At 49.2% G+C, this 18,450-nt stretch overlaps 1 protein-coding gene across 1 annotated transcript in view; it reads left to right on the top strand.

Moving 5' to 3' along the window:
- Positions 1-18,450, top strand: part of SAMD11 (sterile alpha motif domain containing 11) — a 226,145-nt gene that overhangs the window by 132,696 nt on the left and 74,999 nt on the right. Inside the window, 1 exon segment of the mRNA XM_060259593.1 lies at positions 14,516-14,608. Coding sequence (XP_060115576.1) covers positions 14,516-14,608 — 93 coding nt within the window.

The following is an 18,450-nucleotide window of genomic DNA, read 5'->3' on the forward strand; positions in this document are numbered from 1 at the left end:
CTTTCCCAGTATATTTTTAAAATTTACTCCTCTTTCTCCTTGCACTTCCGCTTCCTCTCTGTGTGTGGTGGACTCCACCTCCATTTTGAGGTTGCGCCCACCACCCTGTGTTAGAATTCGCACAGGGGAGCCCATAGGCTTGGAAATGCTGAGGACCCCTGATATAGGGAAATCCTTCGCATCTGCTTCTGTCTCCCATCTATATTCAGGGCAAATTTGCCTGCAAAGTTATTCACCAAATAACATTTATCAACCCCAGAAGCTGAATTTTATGTATGTGATTTAAAGATTTATACCTGCCTATTGATCTGATGATTACCAAGGCAGTTTACAATGGATCATAACAGTACAAGGCTCCTGGCTATGGATGGGCTGTGACTTTTGGAGTGAAGAAACGATGCTCAGGGCATGGTTCAAGCAATAGTCCAGTGGGATTAAGGACATAAGTGCATAAGAGAAGCCATGTTGGATCAGGCCAGTGGCCTATCCAGTCCAACACTCTGTGTCACAGAAGAACATAAGAGAAGCCATGTTGGATCAGGCCAATGGCCCATCCAGTCCAACACTCTGTGTCACAGAAGAACATAAGAGAAGCCATGTTGGATCAGGCCAGTGGCCCATCCAGTCCAACACTCTGTGCCACATAAGAACATAAGAGAAGCCATGTTGGATCAGCCAATGGCCCCTCCAGTCCAGCACTCTGTGTCACATAAGAACATAAGAGAAGCCCTGTTGGATCACGCCAGTGGCCCCTCCAGTCCAACACTCTGTGTCACATAAGAACATAAGAGAAGCCATGTTGGATCAGCCAGTGGCCCCTCCAGTCCAACACTCTGTGTCACACAGGAACATAAGAGAAGCCATGTTGGATCAGGCCAGTGGCCCCTCCAGTCCAACACTCTGTGTCACACAAGAACATAAGAGAAGCCATGTTGGATCAGGCCAGTGGCCCCTCCAGTCCAACACTCTGTGTCACACAAGAACATAAGAGAAGCCATGTTGGATCAGGCCAGTGGCCCATCCAGTCCAACACTCTATGTCACAGAAGAACATAAGAGAAGCCATGTTGGATCAGGCCAGTGGCCTATCCAGTCCAACACTCTGTGTCACACAGTAGCCAACAACCAGATGCCATCAGGAGGTCCACCAGTGGGGCCAGATTCCAGAAGCCTTCCCATAGTGGCCCCTCAAGCACCAAGAATACAGAACATCATTGCCCCAAACAGAGCAATCCCAGTTACACTTTGGGGCTAATCCGGTCCCTTCTTGATGCTTGTAGCCACCACCACTTTCTGTGGCAGTGAATTCCATATGTTAATAATTACTCTTTGGGTGAAGTGCTTCCTTTTATCTGTTCTAAGCCTCCTGTCCATTAATTTCATTGAGTGCCCATGAGTTCTTGTATTGTGAGAAGGGAAGAAAAGTACTTCTTTATCCCATGCATAATTTTGTAAACCTCTATCATGTCACTCCTCAGCCGTGGCTTCTCCAAGCCAGAGCTCTAACCTCTCCAACCTTTCTTCTTAGGGAAAGTGTTCTATCGCCTTAATCATTTTAGTTGCCCTTTTCTGTACTTTTTTGAGGTGCAGTGACTAGAACTGACCATAGTTTTCCAAATGAGGCTGCACCATCGATTTATACAGGAGCATTATGATACCGGCTGATTAGTTTTCACTTCCGTTCCTAATAATTCCTAGCATAGCATTTGCCTTTTTTATTGCCTTTGCACACCAAGTGACATTTTCAGTGATTTATCTACCCCTACTCCCCTGGTCAGCCTCTGCCAGTTCAGACCCCATCAACATGTATTCATAGTCAGGATTTTTTGCTCCAATGTGCATTAGAGAGCCAGTTTGGTGTAGTGGTTAAGTGCACGGACTCTTATCTGCGGGAACCGGGTTTGATTCCCCACTCCTCCACTTGCACCTGCTGGAATGGTCTTGGGTCAGCCATAGCTCTGGCAGAGGTTGTCCTTGAAAGGGCAGCTGCTGTGAGAGCCCTCTCAGCCCCACCCACCTCACAGGGTGTCTGTTGTGGGGAAGGAAGATAAAGGAGATTGTGATCCATTCTGAATCTCTGAAATTCACAGTGGTGGGCGGGATATAAATCCAATATCATCAACATCATTACTTTGCACTTGCCCATGTTGAACCTCATTTGCCCTGTTAATGCCTGCTCGCCCAGCCTCGACAGATCCCTTTGGAGCCCCTCACAATCCTTCCTGCTTCTCACCACCTTGAAAGATGTAATGTCGTCTGCAAACTTAGCCACTTCACAACTCCAGATCATTAATGAATAAGTTAAAAAGCAATGGAGCTAGTAATGAGTCCTGTGGTACTCCACTGCTTACCACCCTCCAATGTGAAAACTGCCCATTTATACTCTCTCTCTGTTTCCTATTAATTAACAAGTTTTTAATACACAAGAGGGCTTGTCCTCTTATCCCATGACTACTGAGTTTATGAGCGGTGACCAGCATTTCCTTTGGCATGTAAGGAGGGGCCAGGAGAACGAAGCACCGATGCGACTCTTCCTGTCCTTGCGATCTGCCCAAGTTCATAGAATCAGCACTGTTGTTAGATACAAGAACCTGTTTTTTCCTTTCCTTTCCTCAGAAGGGGGAAAAATAAGGCCTAGTTTTAACTGGCTTGCTCGATTTCCAACTATTCCAATGAAACGAATCAAACCGTTTTGTCTTGCGCATTTTCAGGTCCCTTTATTCCAGTAAGATTCTGTCTTCCCAGAGACTCAGGTTTTGAACTGAGCAGTGGATCTGCAGGCTTTGGAGGTGAAAGGGTTAAGCGCCTAGTGGGGCCGGTGCTCATAAATTAATCAGGGGCCCCTCTCCCCCTCCCTGCAAAAGCGAGGTATTGAACACGGCTGCCAGGGCGGGTGCTTAGCTGATGCTGCGCTCTTTCTAGCAGTGGGAAACTAATTGGCTGGGGAGCAGCTGCGTCCCAGGGTGGGAGGGAAGAGCCCAACCAATTAGGAACTCGGGGGAGACTTTCCTGTGCAAATCACCCCTTTTTCAATTTCTCACTTGCTTGCCTTCCTTCCCCCTTCCCATTTCTCCACTTTTAGATTTGTGTTCTGTTCTCTTTCTGAGCCTTTTGCGTTGTCTGCGTTCACTGTGTCTGTCTCTCACTGCATCTTACAGCATTGCTTCCTCTATATCAGAAGTCCCCAACCTTGTCGAGCCAGTGAGAATTCTGAAAAGAGGGAGTGGGCAGCACCCAGAATTGGCTGCCAAGATGGGGGCGGCACGTCCAGAAACAAAATGTTGCGTGGTTCCAAGTTGACGATGGAAGCAGTCATGTTTTGGTGGACACCCCAGGCGGATGCAGGGAGCTGCCTTATACGAAATCATATCCTTGGTCTATCAAGAGAGCCAGTTTGGTGTGGTAGTTAAGTGTGCGGGCTCTTACCTGGGAGAACCGGGTTTGATTCCCCACTCCTCCAGCTGCTGGAATGGCCTTGGGTCAGCCATAGCTCTGGCAGAGGTCGTCCTTGGAAGGGCAGCTGCTGTGAGAGCTCTCTCAGCCCCACCCACCTCACAGGGTGTCTGTTGTAAGGGAGGAAGGAAAGGAGCTGCTCTGAGACTCCAAGACTCTGATCTTCTTGATGTTGATGTCAGTATTGTCAGCTCAGACTGGCAGCTGCTTCCCAGAGTCTCAGGCAGTGCTCTTTCGCATTACCTAATGCCTAGCCCCTTTTAACTGGAGATGCCGGGGGTTGAACCTGGGACCTTCTGCATGCCAAGGAGAGGCTCTGCCACTGAGCCCCCTTGGACTCTTCTGAAGAACCTTGTGTTGAAGTGAGATGGAGGAAAGGCAGGACTGCCTCTTTGCTTTTGGGAAGAAGGAAATGAGTACCAGTAAACACTGTGGCTGGTGTTGTATCCCCAGGTTGAGGACTGCTGCTCTAAAAAATGCTTACCATTGCCCTGTGTCTGAGTGCCTGAGATGCAGCTCTTCCATACTAGTCTTGTATATCTCAGGTGTCCTTAGGTACACAGGTGGGTAAGGTTGCAGTGAGAGAGAGCATCTGAAAACAGGCTCTCCATAACCTTTGCTTTGGCTTTGCATTCTCTAGTTTGCTTTTGCCAGTTTCCTGCTATGTATCTCTTTCCACTCCTTTTGCCATCAAGTCACAATTGATTTGAAGCTGCTCCATAGGCTTTTCGAGGCAAGAGACGTTCAGAGGTAGTTTAGCCGTGGTGGACCAGGAGTGGCCAAACTGTGGCTCGGGAGCCTTATGCGGCTCTCAGAACTCCCCCAGTGCCCCGTCAGCTGCTTGGAGAATGCATCTGAAGTTAAAGTTGCTTTCATTCCGTCTCTTCCTCCCCCGTCTATTTTCTTCCCTCCCTCTTACAGTAAGCAAATTTGGCCACCTCTGCCCTGGACTATCCTCAGTGGTCTCCCATCCAAGTACTGACCAGGGTCAACCCTGCTTAGCTTCTGAGATGTGACAAGATTGGAATAGCCTGGGCCATCCAGGGCAGGGCAGAGGTGGTTTCCCACTGCCTGCCTCTGCACAGACTCCCTTGGTGGTCTTCCATCCAAGTACTAAGCAGGGACGACCCTGGTTAGCTTCCCAGATCAGACAAGATTGGTCCAACCTAGACCATCTAAGTCAGGCAAGAGACAAACAGAGGTGGCTAGCCATTGCCTGCCTCTGCACAGAGACCCTGGAACTCCCTTGGGGGTCTTCCATCCGAGTACTAAGCAGAGACAACCCTGGTTAGCTTCCCAGATCTGATGAGATCCAGACAGCCTGGGGCATTCAGGTCAGGCCTCCGTTCCTTCGCAGTGAGCTTCTCCTCTCTGTTCATGTGAATCTTTCTGAGGTGGATCACCAGAGCTTTTTTTGTAGCAGGAACTCCTTTACATATTAAGCCACACTCCCCTGTTGTAGCCAATCCTCCAAGAGTTTGCAATAGGCTCTGTAAGAAGAGCCCTGTAAGCTCTTGGGGGATTGGCTGCATAAGAGGGGCATGGCCTAATATGCAAAGGAGTTCCTGCTACAAAAAAAAGCCCTACGGATCACCCTAAGAGAACTTCCTCTTCTGTATTCATGCGCTAACCCAATCTTTTTAACCCCCCATAAGCTGTTCCCTGTAACCTACCCGGAGAATTGCCAAGCAGCAAAAAGAAATTTGACAGGATCACTTTGCTGCATGTATTTAGAGGGAAACTCACCCCGTGGTGACCCTTCCGCCTCAGACGTGGGTGTTTAAATAGGCCTTTTAAAAAAGAACACATTCTGGCTCCTTCCTTCTTCCCTTCCCATGTTCTCTCTCTCTCCCCCCCCCACCTCTCTTTCCCACTCCTCCCCTTCCCTCTGCCGCCCTCGCTCTGTCTTTGAGCTCCTTGGGAAGAAGACAATTTGAGGGCTTTCCGCTCGGTGCTTAGCTGAGAGGTTCTTTTTCCCTCAAGCCAATCAATGGCAGCCTTTTCGGCCCCGGCGGGGCTCGGCAAACACGAGATCAATAAGTTATTAGCACCATTCTGTCAGCTGTAATGTGGAGATTGATCGGGGCTGGGGCTCCAGCACGCCGCTTGGCACTTCCCCGGCCTGATAAAGATGACAGATTAAGGGAATAAGAAAAAGGAATTAAGGAGTCTGGCTGTCAAAGCCTGTCACGGGCCGGTGGGGGCCGAACGAGCGCGGTCGGACGTTTAAGTGACGGGAAGGGCACAGCTCTCCCGGCAGCTTCCCTGTGAGACAGCTATCTCCGAACGGCCCGCTTCAGAAAGGCCGAGGCCTTTACAAAATAAAACGGCGATGGGCACTGGGGGATTGTCAGGCTGGCTGGCGGAAGACGCGTCCGTTCGCTGGCGTAGGCCTCGCACGTCGCCATGGCGATAGCTAAGCGGCCCGAGGTGCTACGTTCAGAATTTCCCATCAGGTGAGCATGTGGACCACTTTTGCACTTGAACAGGCTAAGAAGACTCGCAGATAACCGCTCTTCTGGTTACCTGCAAGGAGTAAAAATTGGCTCCAGGTGACTAGGCTGAAAAGGTTGCATCAGCTGAAAGAACACGAGATTCCTTTTTGAAAAATTTTCCATTAGGGGTCCATGCAAAGCTAGCGTAGGTGGAGAGGAATTCACGGGCTAGCAAAAATGTTTGTGGGCTTGTAATGTTTTGATGCTGAGGCTGAATTGGCTACGTGCGGGGGCTGTTCTGAGATTCCCTGGCGAGTTAAGAAAATGGCTGTGATTCTGTGGAAGGCCCTCAGAAAGGACAAACGAAACAGAAATGAGTACGTTTCAACTGCCTTGAAATTAGATTTAGAAATGATTACTGCTGATATTTTTGGTTATCTTCATTGGATGAATATTGGGTGATGCCAGCTACCTTGATTAATTTGGGCACTTTGGTGGGGGGGGGGGGAGTCAATCTCAAAATACTTCTCAGATGAAGGACACAGTCTTCTTTCTTTCTGCACAGTCTTGTTTTTCTTGGTTTTGTCATATCCCCCAGCACTTGGGACCAGGTTCTGAAATTCTACCAGAGAACCTAGATCGGTCCTTTCATGCTGCAAACCGTGGCCTCAAAAACAGGGGCTCCCTTGACTTCCTTTCACAAATTCTCCTTTCCACCACTCCCTTTTGTGACCTTAACCATGGTTTAGTGTGTTAGCTGCCGTTAGTGACAACCAGGATTCTCGTTTTGACTGCACTGTGAAGCAAGTTTGCTAAACCTGGTTTAAGGCAGGGGTTCTTCTATACCTGGTTATTGCTACATTGTGCAGTGAGCCAGTAGCTGAATCTCATTTGATAAACCAAGTGAGTTTGGACAGCGGTTAAAGCCTTATTCAGCGTTAACTTGTGTTCGTGCCGTGTCCGCACCAAGCCTTTATTTTAACCATTCCATATCGTGCAACGTTCCATCTTACAGCGAGAGAGCAGCCTTCAAGCACAGCATCCTGCATGCGAAATCTGTGTGCACAGCATGCAGAATTAACCTGCGTCTCTTCCCTCCTTGCAAAAAGGGAATAGCTAGGCTTGTTTTCCATACTATGAATTTTTACCACCTCTTTATGGCCCGGCACATGCTGTAAAAGCGCATTTCACAGGGCATGCCTGCGCACCTCCCCTCGTAAATGGCCTTATTGCAGGTGAGCCCAGCAGATGCCTTTGCAGCAACCCCCCCCCTCCCTCCCAGGTGCTCCTTAGACATGACTTTGGGGGAGGCAGACCAGAGAGGATTGTGTCATTAAAGGTAAAGGTAGTCCCCTGTGCAAGCACCAGTTGTTTTCGTCTCTAGGGTGATATTGTTCACAACGTTTTCACAGCAGACTTTTTACAGGATGGTTTGCCATTGCCTTCCCCAGTCATCTACACCAGGGGTGGCCAACGGTAGCTCTCCAGATGTTTTTTGCCTACAACTCCCATCAGCCCCAGCCAGCATGGCCAATGGCTGGGGCTGATGGGAATTGTAGGCAAAAAACATCTGGAGAGCTACCGTTGGCCACCCCTGATCTACACTTTTGCCCCAGCAAGCTGGGTACTCATTTGACCGACCTCGGAAGGATTGAAGGCTGAGTCAACCTTGAGCCAGCTACCTGAACCAGCTTTCACTGGGATCGAACTCAAGTTGTGAGCGGAGGGCTTCGACTGCAGTACTGCAGCTTTGCCACTCTGCGCCACAGTTCATTAAACCGAACCAAAAGAATCAGAGAGCTGGGCTCCCTTTGGCTCTTCCAAACAGTTAGCCAGAACAAGCATTGCAAATCCCTTGCAGAGGTCTTCCCTAGGCCTTTGTCAAGGGCAAGGTGTCGCGCCTCTCAAATTTGGGGTTTATTTGGGTTGCTGCTGCTTTTCTTTTTTAATATATTTTGCATCTGGGATATTTCAATTTGGTGTAGTGGTTAAGTGCACAGACTCTTATCTGGGAGAACTGGGTTTGATTCCCCACTCCTCCACATGCGCCTGCTGATGTGACCTTGAGTCAGCCACAAGTTCTCTCACAGCTGTTCTGCTCAAGAGCAGTTTCTACCAGAGCTCTCTCAGCCCCAGCTGCCTCACAGCGTGTCTGTTGTGGGGGAGGGGGAAGGTAAAAGGAGATTGTAAGCCACTCTGAGATTCAGAGTATAGGGCAGGATATAAATCCAATTTCTTCTTCTTCTTCTTCTCCTCCTCCTCCTCTTCCTCATTTTTCTCCCCAGCTGATATTTTGGAGGATCATTCTATTCTAAATTCTTTTTAGAGTAACTAGCACACATATTATTGTTTACCCTGTAAACCACCTTGGGTGACTTCCTTTACAGAGGTGGCATAAAAATGTTAAATTAAGTGCTAAAAGAGAAGCGGAGGGTGGGGGGGGCAGAGTTTGGGAAAAGTGACTTGGGAGGGAACCTCCCCCCTTCTGTGCAGATTAGGGTCATCAGGGCTGTGGGAGGAAAGGGGACTAAAACTCAAAGGCTTTATTTGAGGGGGGGAGGGCTGTGGAGCAAGACTGGCCAAGGGTGCGGCAACGAAGCATCAGGCAGCAATTGAAGTGAACCGGTCTAATCTTCTCCTTCTGGACGCTCCTCTCTAATCATTTCTTCCTCCCCGTCCCGGCTGCCCTCTGTTCAATTACACCCTGTAATTCCCATGACCTCTCCCCTTTCTCTCTCTTTGTCCCACTGAGTCCTGCCAGCAAAGGGCACAGCCGAGGGGCGGCGTGCGGCCCGCAGGGGAACCCGCCGAGCGCCTTTCACCTGCCGAGCCATTGTGCTTTAGAAGTTAGGAGGCTGCAATCCGGGCGCTGCCTCTCGCCGAACGGGGCGGGGGGTGGGGGGAGCGAACAAGCCCGTTGCTAGGGATGTGGTTGCTAGGGGTCCCCCTCCTCCCTACCCCAGGCAAACTCTCTGCACGTGCCCTGGCAAGAGGCTGCCCAGGAGGGCCCGTCCCAGGCGTTGCCCGGAGCAACGGAGAGCACAGGCCTCTTCCTGCTCTCTGTGGCCTTCATGCTTGGCCAGGGGTAGCTTGGTGTGAATGGCCTCCTTGTCTTCCCCCCGCCCCATCCCCACTGTTGCTATGGGTCCGTATGTCTGTTTGTGCAGTTTGCAGGATATGCCTCATTAGAAGGGCAGGTTTTTTCCCATCACAAAGCTGCACTTCAGCTTTCCTCACTTTCTCCCTGCCGGGCCCTCTTCAAGGCGCAGGAGCAGATTCCCAAGAAGGAATTGGCAATGAGGAGGCTACGTCCTTTGCAGGCTGGGGCTGGGGCTGGCCACTGGGCTGCCTCATTGCTATCTCCAGAGCTTGGTGAAATGCCCCTCTGTGTGGCCTAGAGAGCCAATTTGGTGTAGTGGTTAAGTGCGCGGACTCTTATCTGGGAGAACTGAGTTTGATTCCCCGCTCCTCCACTTGCACCTGCTAGAATGGCCTTGGGTTAGCCATAGCTCTCCTAGGAGTTGTCCTTGAAAGGGCAGCTGCTGTAAAAACTCTCAGCCCCACCTACCTCACAGGGTCTCTGTTGTGTGTATGTGTGGGGAATGTAGGGGAGATTGTGACCACTCTGAGATTCAGAGTATAGGGCGGGATATAAATCCAATATCATCATCTTTTAAGTGTGAAATGGAAGGCCCCACCTCACAGGGTTTCTGTTGTGGGGAGAGGAAGGGAAAAAGAGGAAGAAGACATTGGATTTATATCCTGCCCTCCACTCAGAGTCTCAGAGCAGCTCACAATCTCCTTTATCTCCCCCCCCCCCCACAACAGACACCCTGTGAGGTGGGTGGGGCTGAGAGGACTCTCACAGAAGCCACCCTTTGAAGGACAACCTCTGCCAGAGCTATGGTTGACTCAAGGCCATTCCAAGCCAGGTGCAAGTGGAGGAGTGGGGAATCAAACCCTGTTCTCCCAGATAATAGTCCGCACACTTAACCACTACACCAAACGGGCTCTCTGGAAAGGGATTGTAAGAAGCTCTGAAGCTCTGAGGGTGGGGTATATATCCAACCTCCTCCTCTTTCGTCACTATCTCCTTCGGGCAGCATTTTATTTTCTTGCTTATAAAGGAATGGCTGTCATTCCTGAAGGGGCGTGGCTCAGTGGAAAAGCCTCTGCTTTGCATGCAGAAGGTCCCTGGTTCAATCCCCAGCATCTACAGCTAAAAGGACCAAGTGGTGGGGGATGTGAAAGACTTGTGCTTGGAGAGCCACTGCCCAGTCTGAGGAGACAATTACTGGTGTTGATGATTGGATAGAGGTTGCGGCTCAGTGGCCAGAGCTTCTGCTCATGCAGAAGGTCCCAGGTTCAATCCCCAGCATCTCCAGTTGAAAGTACCAGGTAGTAGGTGATGAAAAAGACCTCCTGCCGGTCTGAGTAAACAATACTGACCTAGACGGACCAGGGGTCTGATTCAGTATAAGGTAGCTTTGTCTGTGTAATTCATTGTGTAAGAGAGAAAAGAAAGGAATGCCCAAAGGGGAGAGGGCCAACTCCCCCCACCTGCCCTCAGGGCCTAGAGGGGTGAAGGTCTCCGCTGCCCCCCTCTCAACCCTGTTCAGATATATATCCGATATAATTCATTGGGAAGCCATTTGGAACATGCAACTGTTTCAATAGCAGGACCGGATCTATGTGTTTTTTGAGGGGGGGCAAAATAAAAAATGGTGCCCCCTTATGGGCCATTCTATCTTATGGTCCCATAGAATACAATGGACTCCATACCCAATATGGCACACACCCCCTGTCAGCGCCCAGGGCAAGCACCCCCCTCTGCCCCCCCCCCCCCACATTCAATAATTGTAATCTTTCCCCGGTCCCAGCAAGACAGGCAGATGCTAAAATAAATAAGTAAATAATTTGTTTGGGAACAGTCTTTTGGAGCTTCATTCAGCTGATTGCAAAAGAATTGATAGGGTCGGTGATAAGATATGAGGGAAATACATGGCTTGTAAATGAAGGCTAAAGCAGGGAGGGCTAGTGAGTAGAAGTTCAAACTGTGATGCTCTGTATTCTTGGTGCTTGGGGGGGGCACAGTGGGAGGGCTTCTAGCCCCACTGGTGGACCTCCTGATGGCACTTGTTTTTTTTGGCCACTGTGTGACACAGAGTGTTGGACTGGATGGGCCATTGGCCTGATCCAATATGGCTTCTCTTATGTTCTTCTGTGTCACAGAGAGTTGGACTGGATGGGCCATTGGCCTGATCCAACAGGGCTTCTTTTATGTTCTTATGTGACACAGAGAGTTGGACTGGATGGGCCATTGGCCTGATCCAACATGGCTTCTCTTATGTTCTTCTGTGACACAGAGTGTTGGACTGGATGGGCCATTGGCCTGATCCAGCATGGCTTCTCTTATGTTCTTATGTGACACAGAGAGTTGGACTGGATGGGCCATTGGCCTGATCCAACATGGCTTCTCTTAAGTTCTTATGTGACACAGTGTTGGACTGGATGGGCCATTGGCCTGATCCAGTATGGCTTCTTTTATGTTCTTATGTGACACAGAATGTTGGACTGGATGGGCCATTGGCCTAATCCAACATGGCTTCTCTGATGTTCTTATGTGACACAGAGAGTTGGACTGGATGGGCCATTGGCCTGATCCAACATGGCTTCTCTTATGTTCTTCTGTGTCACAGAGAGTTGGACTGGATGGGCCATTGGCCTGATCCAACATGGCTTCTCTTATGTTCTTCTGTGTCACAGAGAGTTGGACTGGATGGGCCATTGGCCTGATCCAACATGGCTTCTTTTATGTTCTTATGTGACACAGAGAGTTGGACTGGATGGGCCATTGGCCTGATCCAACATGGCTTCTCTTAAGTTCTTATGTGACACAGTGTTGGACTGGATGGGCCATTGGCCTGATCCAATATGGCTTCTTTTATGTTCTTATGTGACACAGAATGTTGGACTGGATGGGCCATTGGCCTAATCCAACATGGCTTCTCTGATGTTCTTATGTGACACAGAGAGTTGGACTGGATGGGCCATTGGCCTGATCCAATATGGCTTCTTTTATGTTCTTATGTGACACAGAATGTTGGACTGGATGGGCCATTGGCCTGATCCAACATGGCTTCTCTTATGTGACACAGAGTGTTGGAATGGATGGGCCATTGGCCTGATCCAACATGGCTTCTCTTAAGTTCTTATGTGACACAGTGTTGGACTGGATGGGCCATTGGCCTGATCCAGTATGGCTTCTTTTATGTTCTTATGTGACACAGAATGTTGGACTGGATGGGCCATTGGCCTGATTCAACATGGCTTCTCTGATGTTCTTATGTGACACAGAGTGTTGGACTGGATGGGTCATTGGCCTGATCCAACATGTCTTCTCTTATGTTCTTATGAATCATGCAACATTCTGAACTTAGAAAACTGATGCACTTAGGAGGAGTGAACGTTTCAGGTTGCAGAAGCCTGGAACACTGCGGACCCCTCCCCCCCAGCAATGATGCAAAGCTGCATAAACTATCTAGAGCAGAGGTGTCAAATGTGCGGCCCGAGGACTGAATGAGGCCCTCGGGGGGCTCCTATTGGGCCAGTGAGCAACTCACTGTCATCTGCTTCCTTCTCTCTCTCTCTCTCTCTCTCTTGCTTCCTTCTGCATCACAGCTTGCTTTGCCAGGCCTGCAAAGCTATAGAGCAAAGCCTCTATTTTCTCCATTGACTGACCAGCACATGAAGCAACTTATGTGCAGAAGCTCGCAATGCCCAGCCATTTCATGTTTTCCCTAGAGTCTTAGACTCAAAGCATTGACCATGAGATTTTCTGTAATGAATGTCAATAAATCAAGAGTAGGTTTGCAACTTACAGATATACACCTGGACAGCATACTCAAGATTGCTACAGCACAGACATTGTCTTTAGATTTTGATGCAATAATTCAGAGCAAGAGGTGTCAGTTATCAGAGGCTGTTAAATAAAATATTGCAAGAGTGCTATTCTTTTAAGCATGTTTTAGTTTAGGTTTTAAAATATATATATTTGTGTTTGCCTGTGTTCTTTATAAAGTTTCTATCTCTGCTGTATGGCATTCCATTTTATGACATGCATGGCCTGGCCTGACAAGGTCTCATTTATGCCAGATCTGGGCCTCATAACAAATGAGTTCGACATCCCTGATCTAGAGCGTAAAATTGAGCTGTTCTGAACTGCAGAATATGGATCGCCAGCCCAGGCAGTCCATGTTCTGCAGCAAGAGAATCTCCACTCTGGAATCAAAATAGATGGTGCAGATTTGCATCGTTTTCTCTTCTTTGCTCTGCTCATTCTGCAGCTTTCCCTATTCTGCCCAATTTATTCTGGTTTGCTAGTCACGGAAGAGCAGTCAGGAGGTACATGGGGCATCAAAGCCTCATCTCCGTAACCTCTGGAAACCTTATTCCAGTGTTTGCTCTAAGCTGTGCGCTTGAGCAGCGGCTCATTAACACAGGAAGCCCCGCTCAGCAGCAATCCAGAGCCACGCAGGGTCTTGCGCTGCCCATTGCCCATTTTAAGATTACGGCATTTATATTCTGCTCGGGATGTGAACTGTTCCGCTCAGTACGGGGAGGGGGGGAATTACAGAGAAGGCTGCCCACGCACTCCTGCCCTGCATGTTGTAAGATTTCAGCAGCCAGGAACCTACCTTCCTCTTTATTTTAAAATGAATCCTGAAATCCTCGAGAAAGTGGAATTCTGTATCCAAGTACTGCTTTTTTTGGTTTCCCCTGTGATCTTGCAGAATCGTGGCACATAGAATCAGCCATGCCTGTGAAACCCCAAGCGTCGTACTTGGGGGGCTGGGGAGAAAGAGGCTGCCACTGTTTTTGCCTCTGATGCTTGCAGTGACTAGCAGTCTCGTCTTCCTTGCCTGTATTCAACAACATTCTTTTTCAGACCCCCCCCCTCCCTGCATTATTAGGGGTGGATATTGATTTTAAATCTATACAGGAGGAGAAGGGGGGAGGGTGGGGGAGAGGGAGAGGGAGGGAAAGAGAAGATGCTGTAATTGTATACTAGGTATTTTGCGCCGGCTTGCTACAACAGCATAGAGGCAGCGGCTGAGTTTTCCAGGCAGTCGAAAGGGGAGAAGATTGCTCAGGCTTTTGAGATCACAAGAGAGTGGGGGGGGGAGTTCTCGGTGTGGGGGGTGGTTTCCTCTCTCTCCCTCCCTCTCCCCCCATCACCACCCGCCAAGACCCCAGCTGTTTTGCATCAGGGCATGAAAAAGGAGGATTCGCCAGGGGGACGGAAGGCAGCCGATCAAACGATGCAGTTCAGTAAGGAAATAAACTAGATTTCCAAATTTATGGCTGGAAACGGTTGCCATTGATCAGCGGCGTTGACGGGCGATCGCGTCCCTTTGGGCTGAATGATTAGGAAAGCATATCTGAGCATTCAAGATGACTTCCCCTCCGCACCCCCTCCACCCCGTCCCTCCTCCCCTCCTCCCTCTTTTAGCTTGGATGTGTGCTGTGCTCGCGAAAATGCTTCCCAAGTCCCTGGATGAAAGGGGGGGAAAGAGTCCATCTTTTTATCTAATTCTTTTTCTCTCTTCTTCCCCCTCCCCCTTTCAGATGAAGTTTTAGGCAAGAGAAGAGCCTGTTCTCCCAACAGCAGCAGTGAATGTCCTCTGGAAAACAAGAAATCCCGAAGTGAGTCCCCAAAAGGTAAGTGCTCTTTTTTTTTTTTAAGTCGTCTAGTTTTTGAAGTGTGGGACGGTTGACATTTGCCAAAGGGGAGGGGGCAGAGGGGATCGGATGCTGGGAGGCTGGTGTCTGAGTCATCTTTCCTCCACGCTCAAAAGGATTCTTCCTTTCTCAAATCAGGCTGCAAGAGAGACACGTCCCTTAATGAGCATGACTCTTAATTTATGCCGACCCCCCCCACACACACACATATCTCCTTCCCCCCACAGCTTGGGTAGGTCTGGTTAAGCTTCTGCGTCTTTCCAACTATTTCCAACCCAGATGAAAGCGTCGTCCTTGCAAAACGATTTCGTCTGGCTTCCCTTTCTTGCCGAATGCTCGAGATTAATAACGAAAGCAGCTGAAAGCAGCGTGCGCCTCATTTCCTTCCATGTTGCTTGCTTTTTCTTCCTTTTTCAGGGGAGGAATTGTACAGGAAAAAAACCCCAAAACTCTTCGCTGGAATGCAAAGAGTTACTTTGGGCATACCAAGGGTTCGAAGCATGTCTAATGGGATTTTAACACCCCCACCTCGGCTCTTATAACAGCAGAAGCAACACACACGCATACACACACACTGAGTGGTATCGCAATCTGCTTTTGAAACTCTCCTCTGCATCAAAAGCAGTTTGCCGTGGTAGGGGGATGGGGGAGGGTTCTGTCCAAGAGAGGCAAGACCGAAAGCAGACTCTCTGATCTAGTTGCAAAGTTCTCCAGCACTGTACTTGCGTCTAGTTTGAGGGGTTTGTCCGGTTCTCATAAAACTGACTTTCCTTTGGAGAATATGTCTGAACTGGGAACACTCCATATTTTTAACAATGGTTCTGGTTAGTAAGTATAAGTGCAAGGATTCTTGGGGAAATGCAGTGCAGCTTGAATCTGCTTTTGAAACTCCCCTCTGCATCAAAAGCAGTTTCCTGTGGTAGGAGGTGGGGGGACGATTCTGCTGGTGATCCCTGGCACCAAAGAGGTCTGGCCGTCCTCAACGAGGACATCTCTGCTTTGCAGGCCCTGCGGCAGAGCGTTCCACCAGGTTGGGGCCAGGACTTTTTCAGTCCTGAAAAGGTCCTGGCTCCAACCTGGTGGAACGCTCTGCCGCAGGGCCTGCAAAGCAGAGATGTTTTGCCAAGCTTCTGCTTGAGGATAGCTACAGTTGTTGGGCTGGCACCCCGCTCTTCCTCACCCCCCAGGGGGAATTCTCTGCTCCCTATGCCTCAAAAGCTGAACCTTACAAAGAATGTCATCGGGTTGTAATTTACTCCCTCTAAGCTGTAGAGTCTTGTGAGCCAAAATTCTACTGTGTGAGCTACTGGCATTAAAGTTGTGAGCTAAATTAGCATAAATTAGCTTGCTCTGGGGCCATTTTTCCTGAGCAAAGACAAAAATGTGTGAGCCGGAGGCTAAAAAACTGTGAGCTAGCTCACGCTAACTCAGCTTAGAGGGAACACTGGTTGTAAACTGTTTTTAATTAATTGGATCTACTGATTTTATATGTATTTTATGGTGATATACATTGCCTAGAGCCCGGTATTGGCTGGGATAAGGCAATTCACAGATCTTCTAATAAATAATAAAATCATCATCATCTTTCACCCTCAAGAAGTCCTGGAACCCATTCTAGATATTTCAGATCAATTGATGAAGGACATCTATGTAGCAAAAAGGGAGAGATGTTCCTTAGCTGGATACCTTATGGACCAGTTGACTTTTTGAAAGGGCTTTCTTTAAGGTTGGCGATACAGAGTAGGCAGGGCTTTTTTTGTAGCAGGAACTCCTTTGCATATTAGGCCACACCCCCTGATATAACCAATCCTCCTGGAGCTTACAGCAGGCCCTGTAAGAAGAGCCCTGTAAGCTCTTGGACAATGGGCTATATTAGAGGTATGTGGCCTAATATGCAGAAGGGCTCCTGCTACAAAAAAAGCCCAGAGAGTAGGAGATGAGTGCTATTCTTTATTTGTTTCATTTTATTTATATTCAGTCTTTCTCCCCAGCAGGGACCCAAAGCTGCTTCCATCATTCTCCTCCCCTCCGTTCTGTCCTCAAAACCACCCTGAAAAGTCGATTAGGTAGGCCTGACCAAGAGGGGTATGTGACTGGCCCAAAGTCACCCAGCAGGCTAGCTGTGGCAGAGAGGGGATTCAAAGCTGGGTTTCCCGGATCCAGCCACTCCACCAAGCTAGTTCTTACGCACAGGATCCAGGCGTATAGGCTCCAGAGGTAGGGCACTCTGAACTAGAGGAAGAGCCATCTCACAGTGAGAACTGTTGGATGCAGGAAATGTCAAGGGGTCAGTACTGCGAAGTCGCACACAGTTGGCCACGCAGCAGCAGAGGAGCCGGACTTTCTGCCTTGACCTTGACCTGGAAGCAAATGTCTGGGGCACCTCTTGCCTCTGAAAGGGAGGGTCGTCTTGTGGTCCTTGTCGCATATCCAGGAGCCTTAGATAAACAGTGGAGGCCTATAGGGCAGGCAGCAGGTGAACAGGATTTCTAGGTAAGGCCAGAAGAGGAAACTCAAATGTCTTCATTTCTTGCCTCAGGCTTCAAGTGTCTCTTGTCTGGGAGGAGAGGTGAAAGACAGGTGCCCCTCTCAGCAGGCACTTTTGTTCATGAGGTTCAAACCAATTAGCTTCCGGCTATGGCCATTATTAGAACTGATTCATGTTAGGGGGGGGAAGCGCTGCTGTGTAGCTTCTTTGCAGATAGTTAGAATAACTTCCCAGCCCCCCTCCCCCCCCCCCGTTTTCTCATTCATCCCACCTGGTCTGTGTGCTTAGCTGGAAAGAAAAAGGGCACACCCAAAGCTGCCTTAGACTGAATCAGACCCTCAGTCCATCATGGTCAGTATTGTCTTTTCAGACTGGCAGTGGCTCTCCAGGATCTCTGGCTGAGGTCTTTCACATCACCTCCTGCCTAGTTCATCTTTAACTGGAGATGCCAGGGATTGAACCTGGGACCTTGTGCATGCCAAGCAGAGGCTCTGCTGCTGAGCCACTGCCCCTCCCTATGCAACTCTGGATTCGCGATGGGTCTCTGGACTCAGGTAATTTTGCATAGCTGCTTCCAGAGAGAGCCAGTTTGGTGTAGTGGTGAAGTGCGTGGGCTCTTATTTGGGAGAACCGGGTTTGATTCCCCACTCCTCCACTTGCACCTGCTCAAATGGCCTTGGACCAGCCAGAGCTCTGGCAGAGGTTGTCCTTGAAAGGGCAGCTTCTGGGAGAGCTCTGTCAGCCCCACTCTCCTCACAGGGTGTCTGTTGTGGGGGAGGAAGGTAAAGGAAATTGTTAGCCGCTCTGAGACTCTGAGATTCGGAGTGGAGGACGGGGTATAAATCCAATATCCAATATCAGAGGCTTGCAGAAATGTTTGTCAGCTAACTTAGGGGTGGTTGCAGCACACAAGTATGGGTATTTATCTGGCCAGATTTGCTATTGGACATTTTGAAAAGTGAAATGGAAGTTTTGCTAGGGTTGAAGGAGAAAAACACCCCTCCACCCCTGCCGCAGGGAGGTGCTAAAGATTATTTCTTTTCCTTCTCTGCTCTGTTTGCAGTGTCGTTTTGTTTTTACGAGTCCTTGCTCAGAAACTTGTCTTTGCGATCTAAGGACTAGTCACTTGCTTTGGAAACAAACAGGAATTCTCAGGTTGTGACTTCGGAACTTTTGTTTTGAAAGCCAGTGTGTTGTAGCTATGGCTTTTTCCCTTTTCAAGCAGGAAGACAGTTCCAGCTGGCTTGGCATCAGGGGGTGTGGCCTAATATGCAAATGATTCCTGCTGGGCTTTTTCTACCAAAAAAGCTCTGGTTGTAGCAGTTACAGCACT

Source organism: Heteronotia binoei, chromosome 18, assembly GCF_032191835.1.
Source record: "Heteronotia binoei isolate CCM8104 ecotype False Entrance Well chromosome 18, APGP_CSIRO_Hbin_v1, whole genome shotgun sequence".
NCBI classification, from domain to species: Eukaryota; Metazoa; Chordata; class Lepidosauria; order Squamata; family Gekkonidae; genus Heteronotia; species Heteronotia binoei.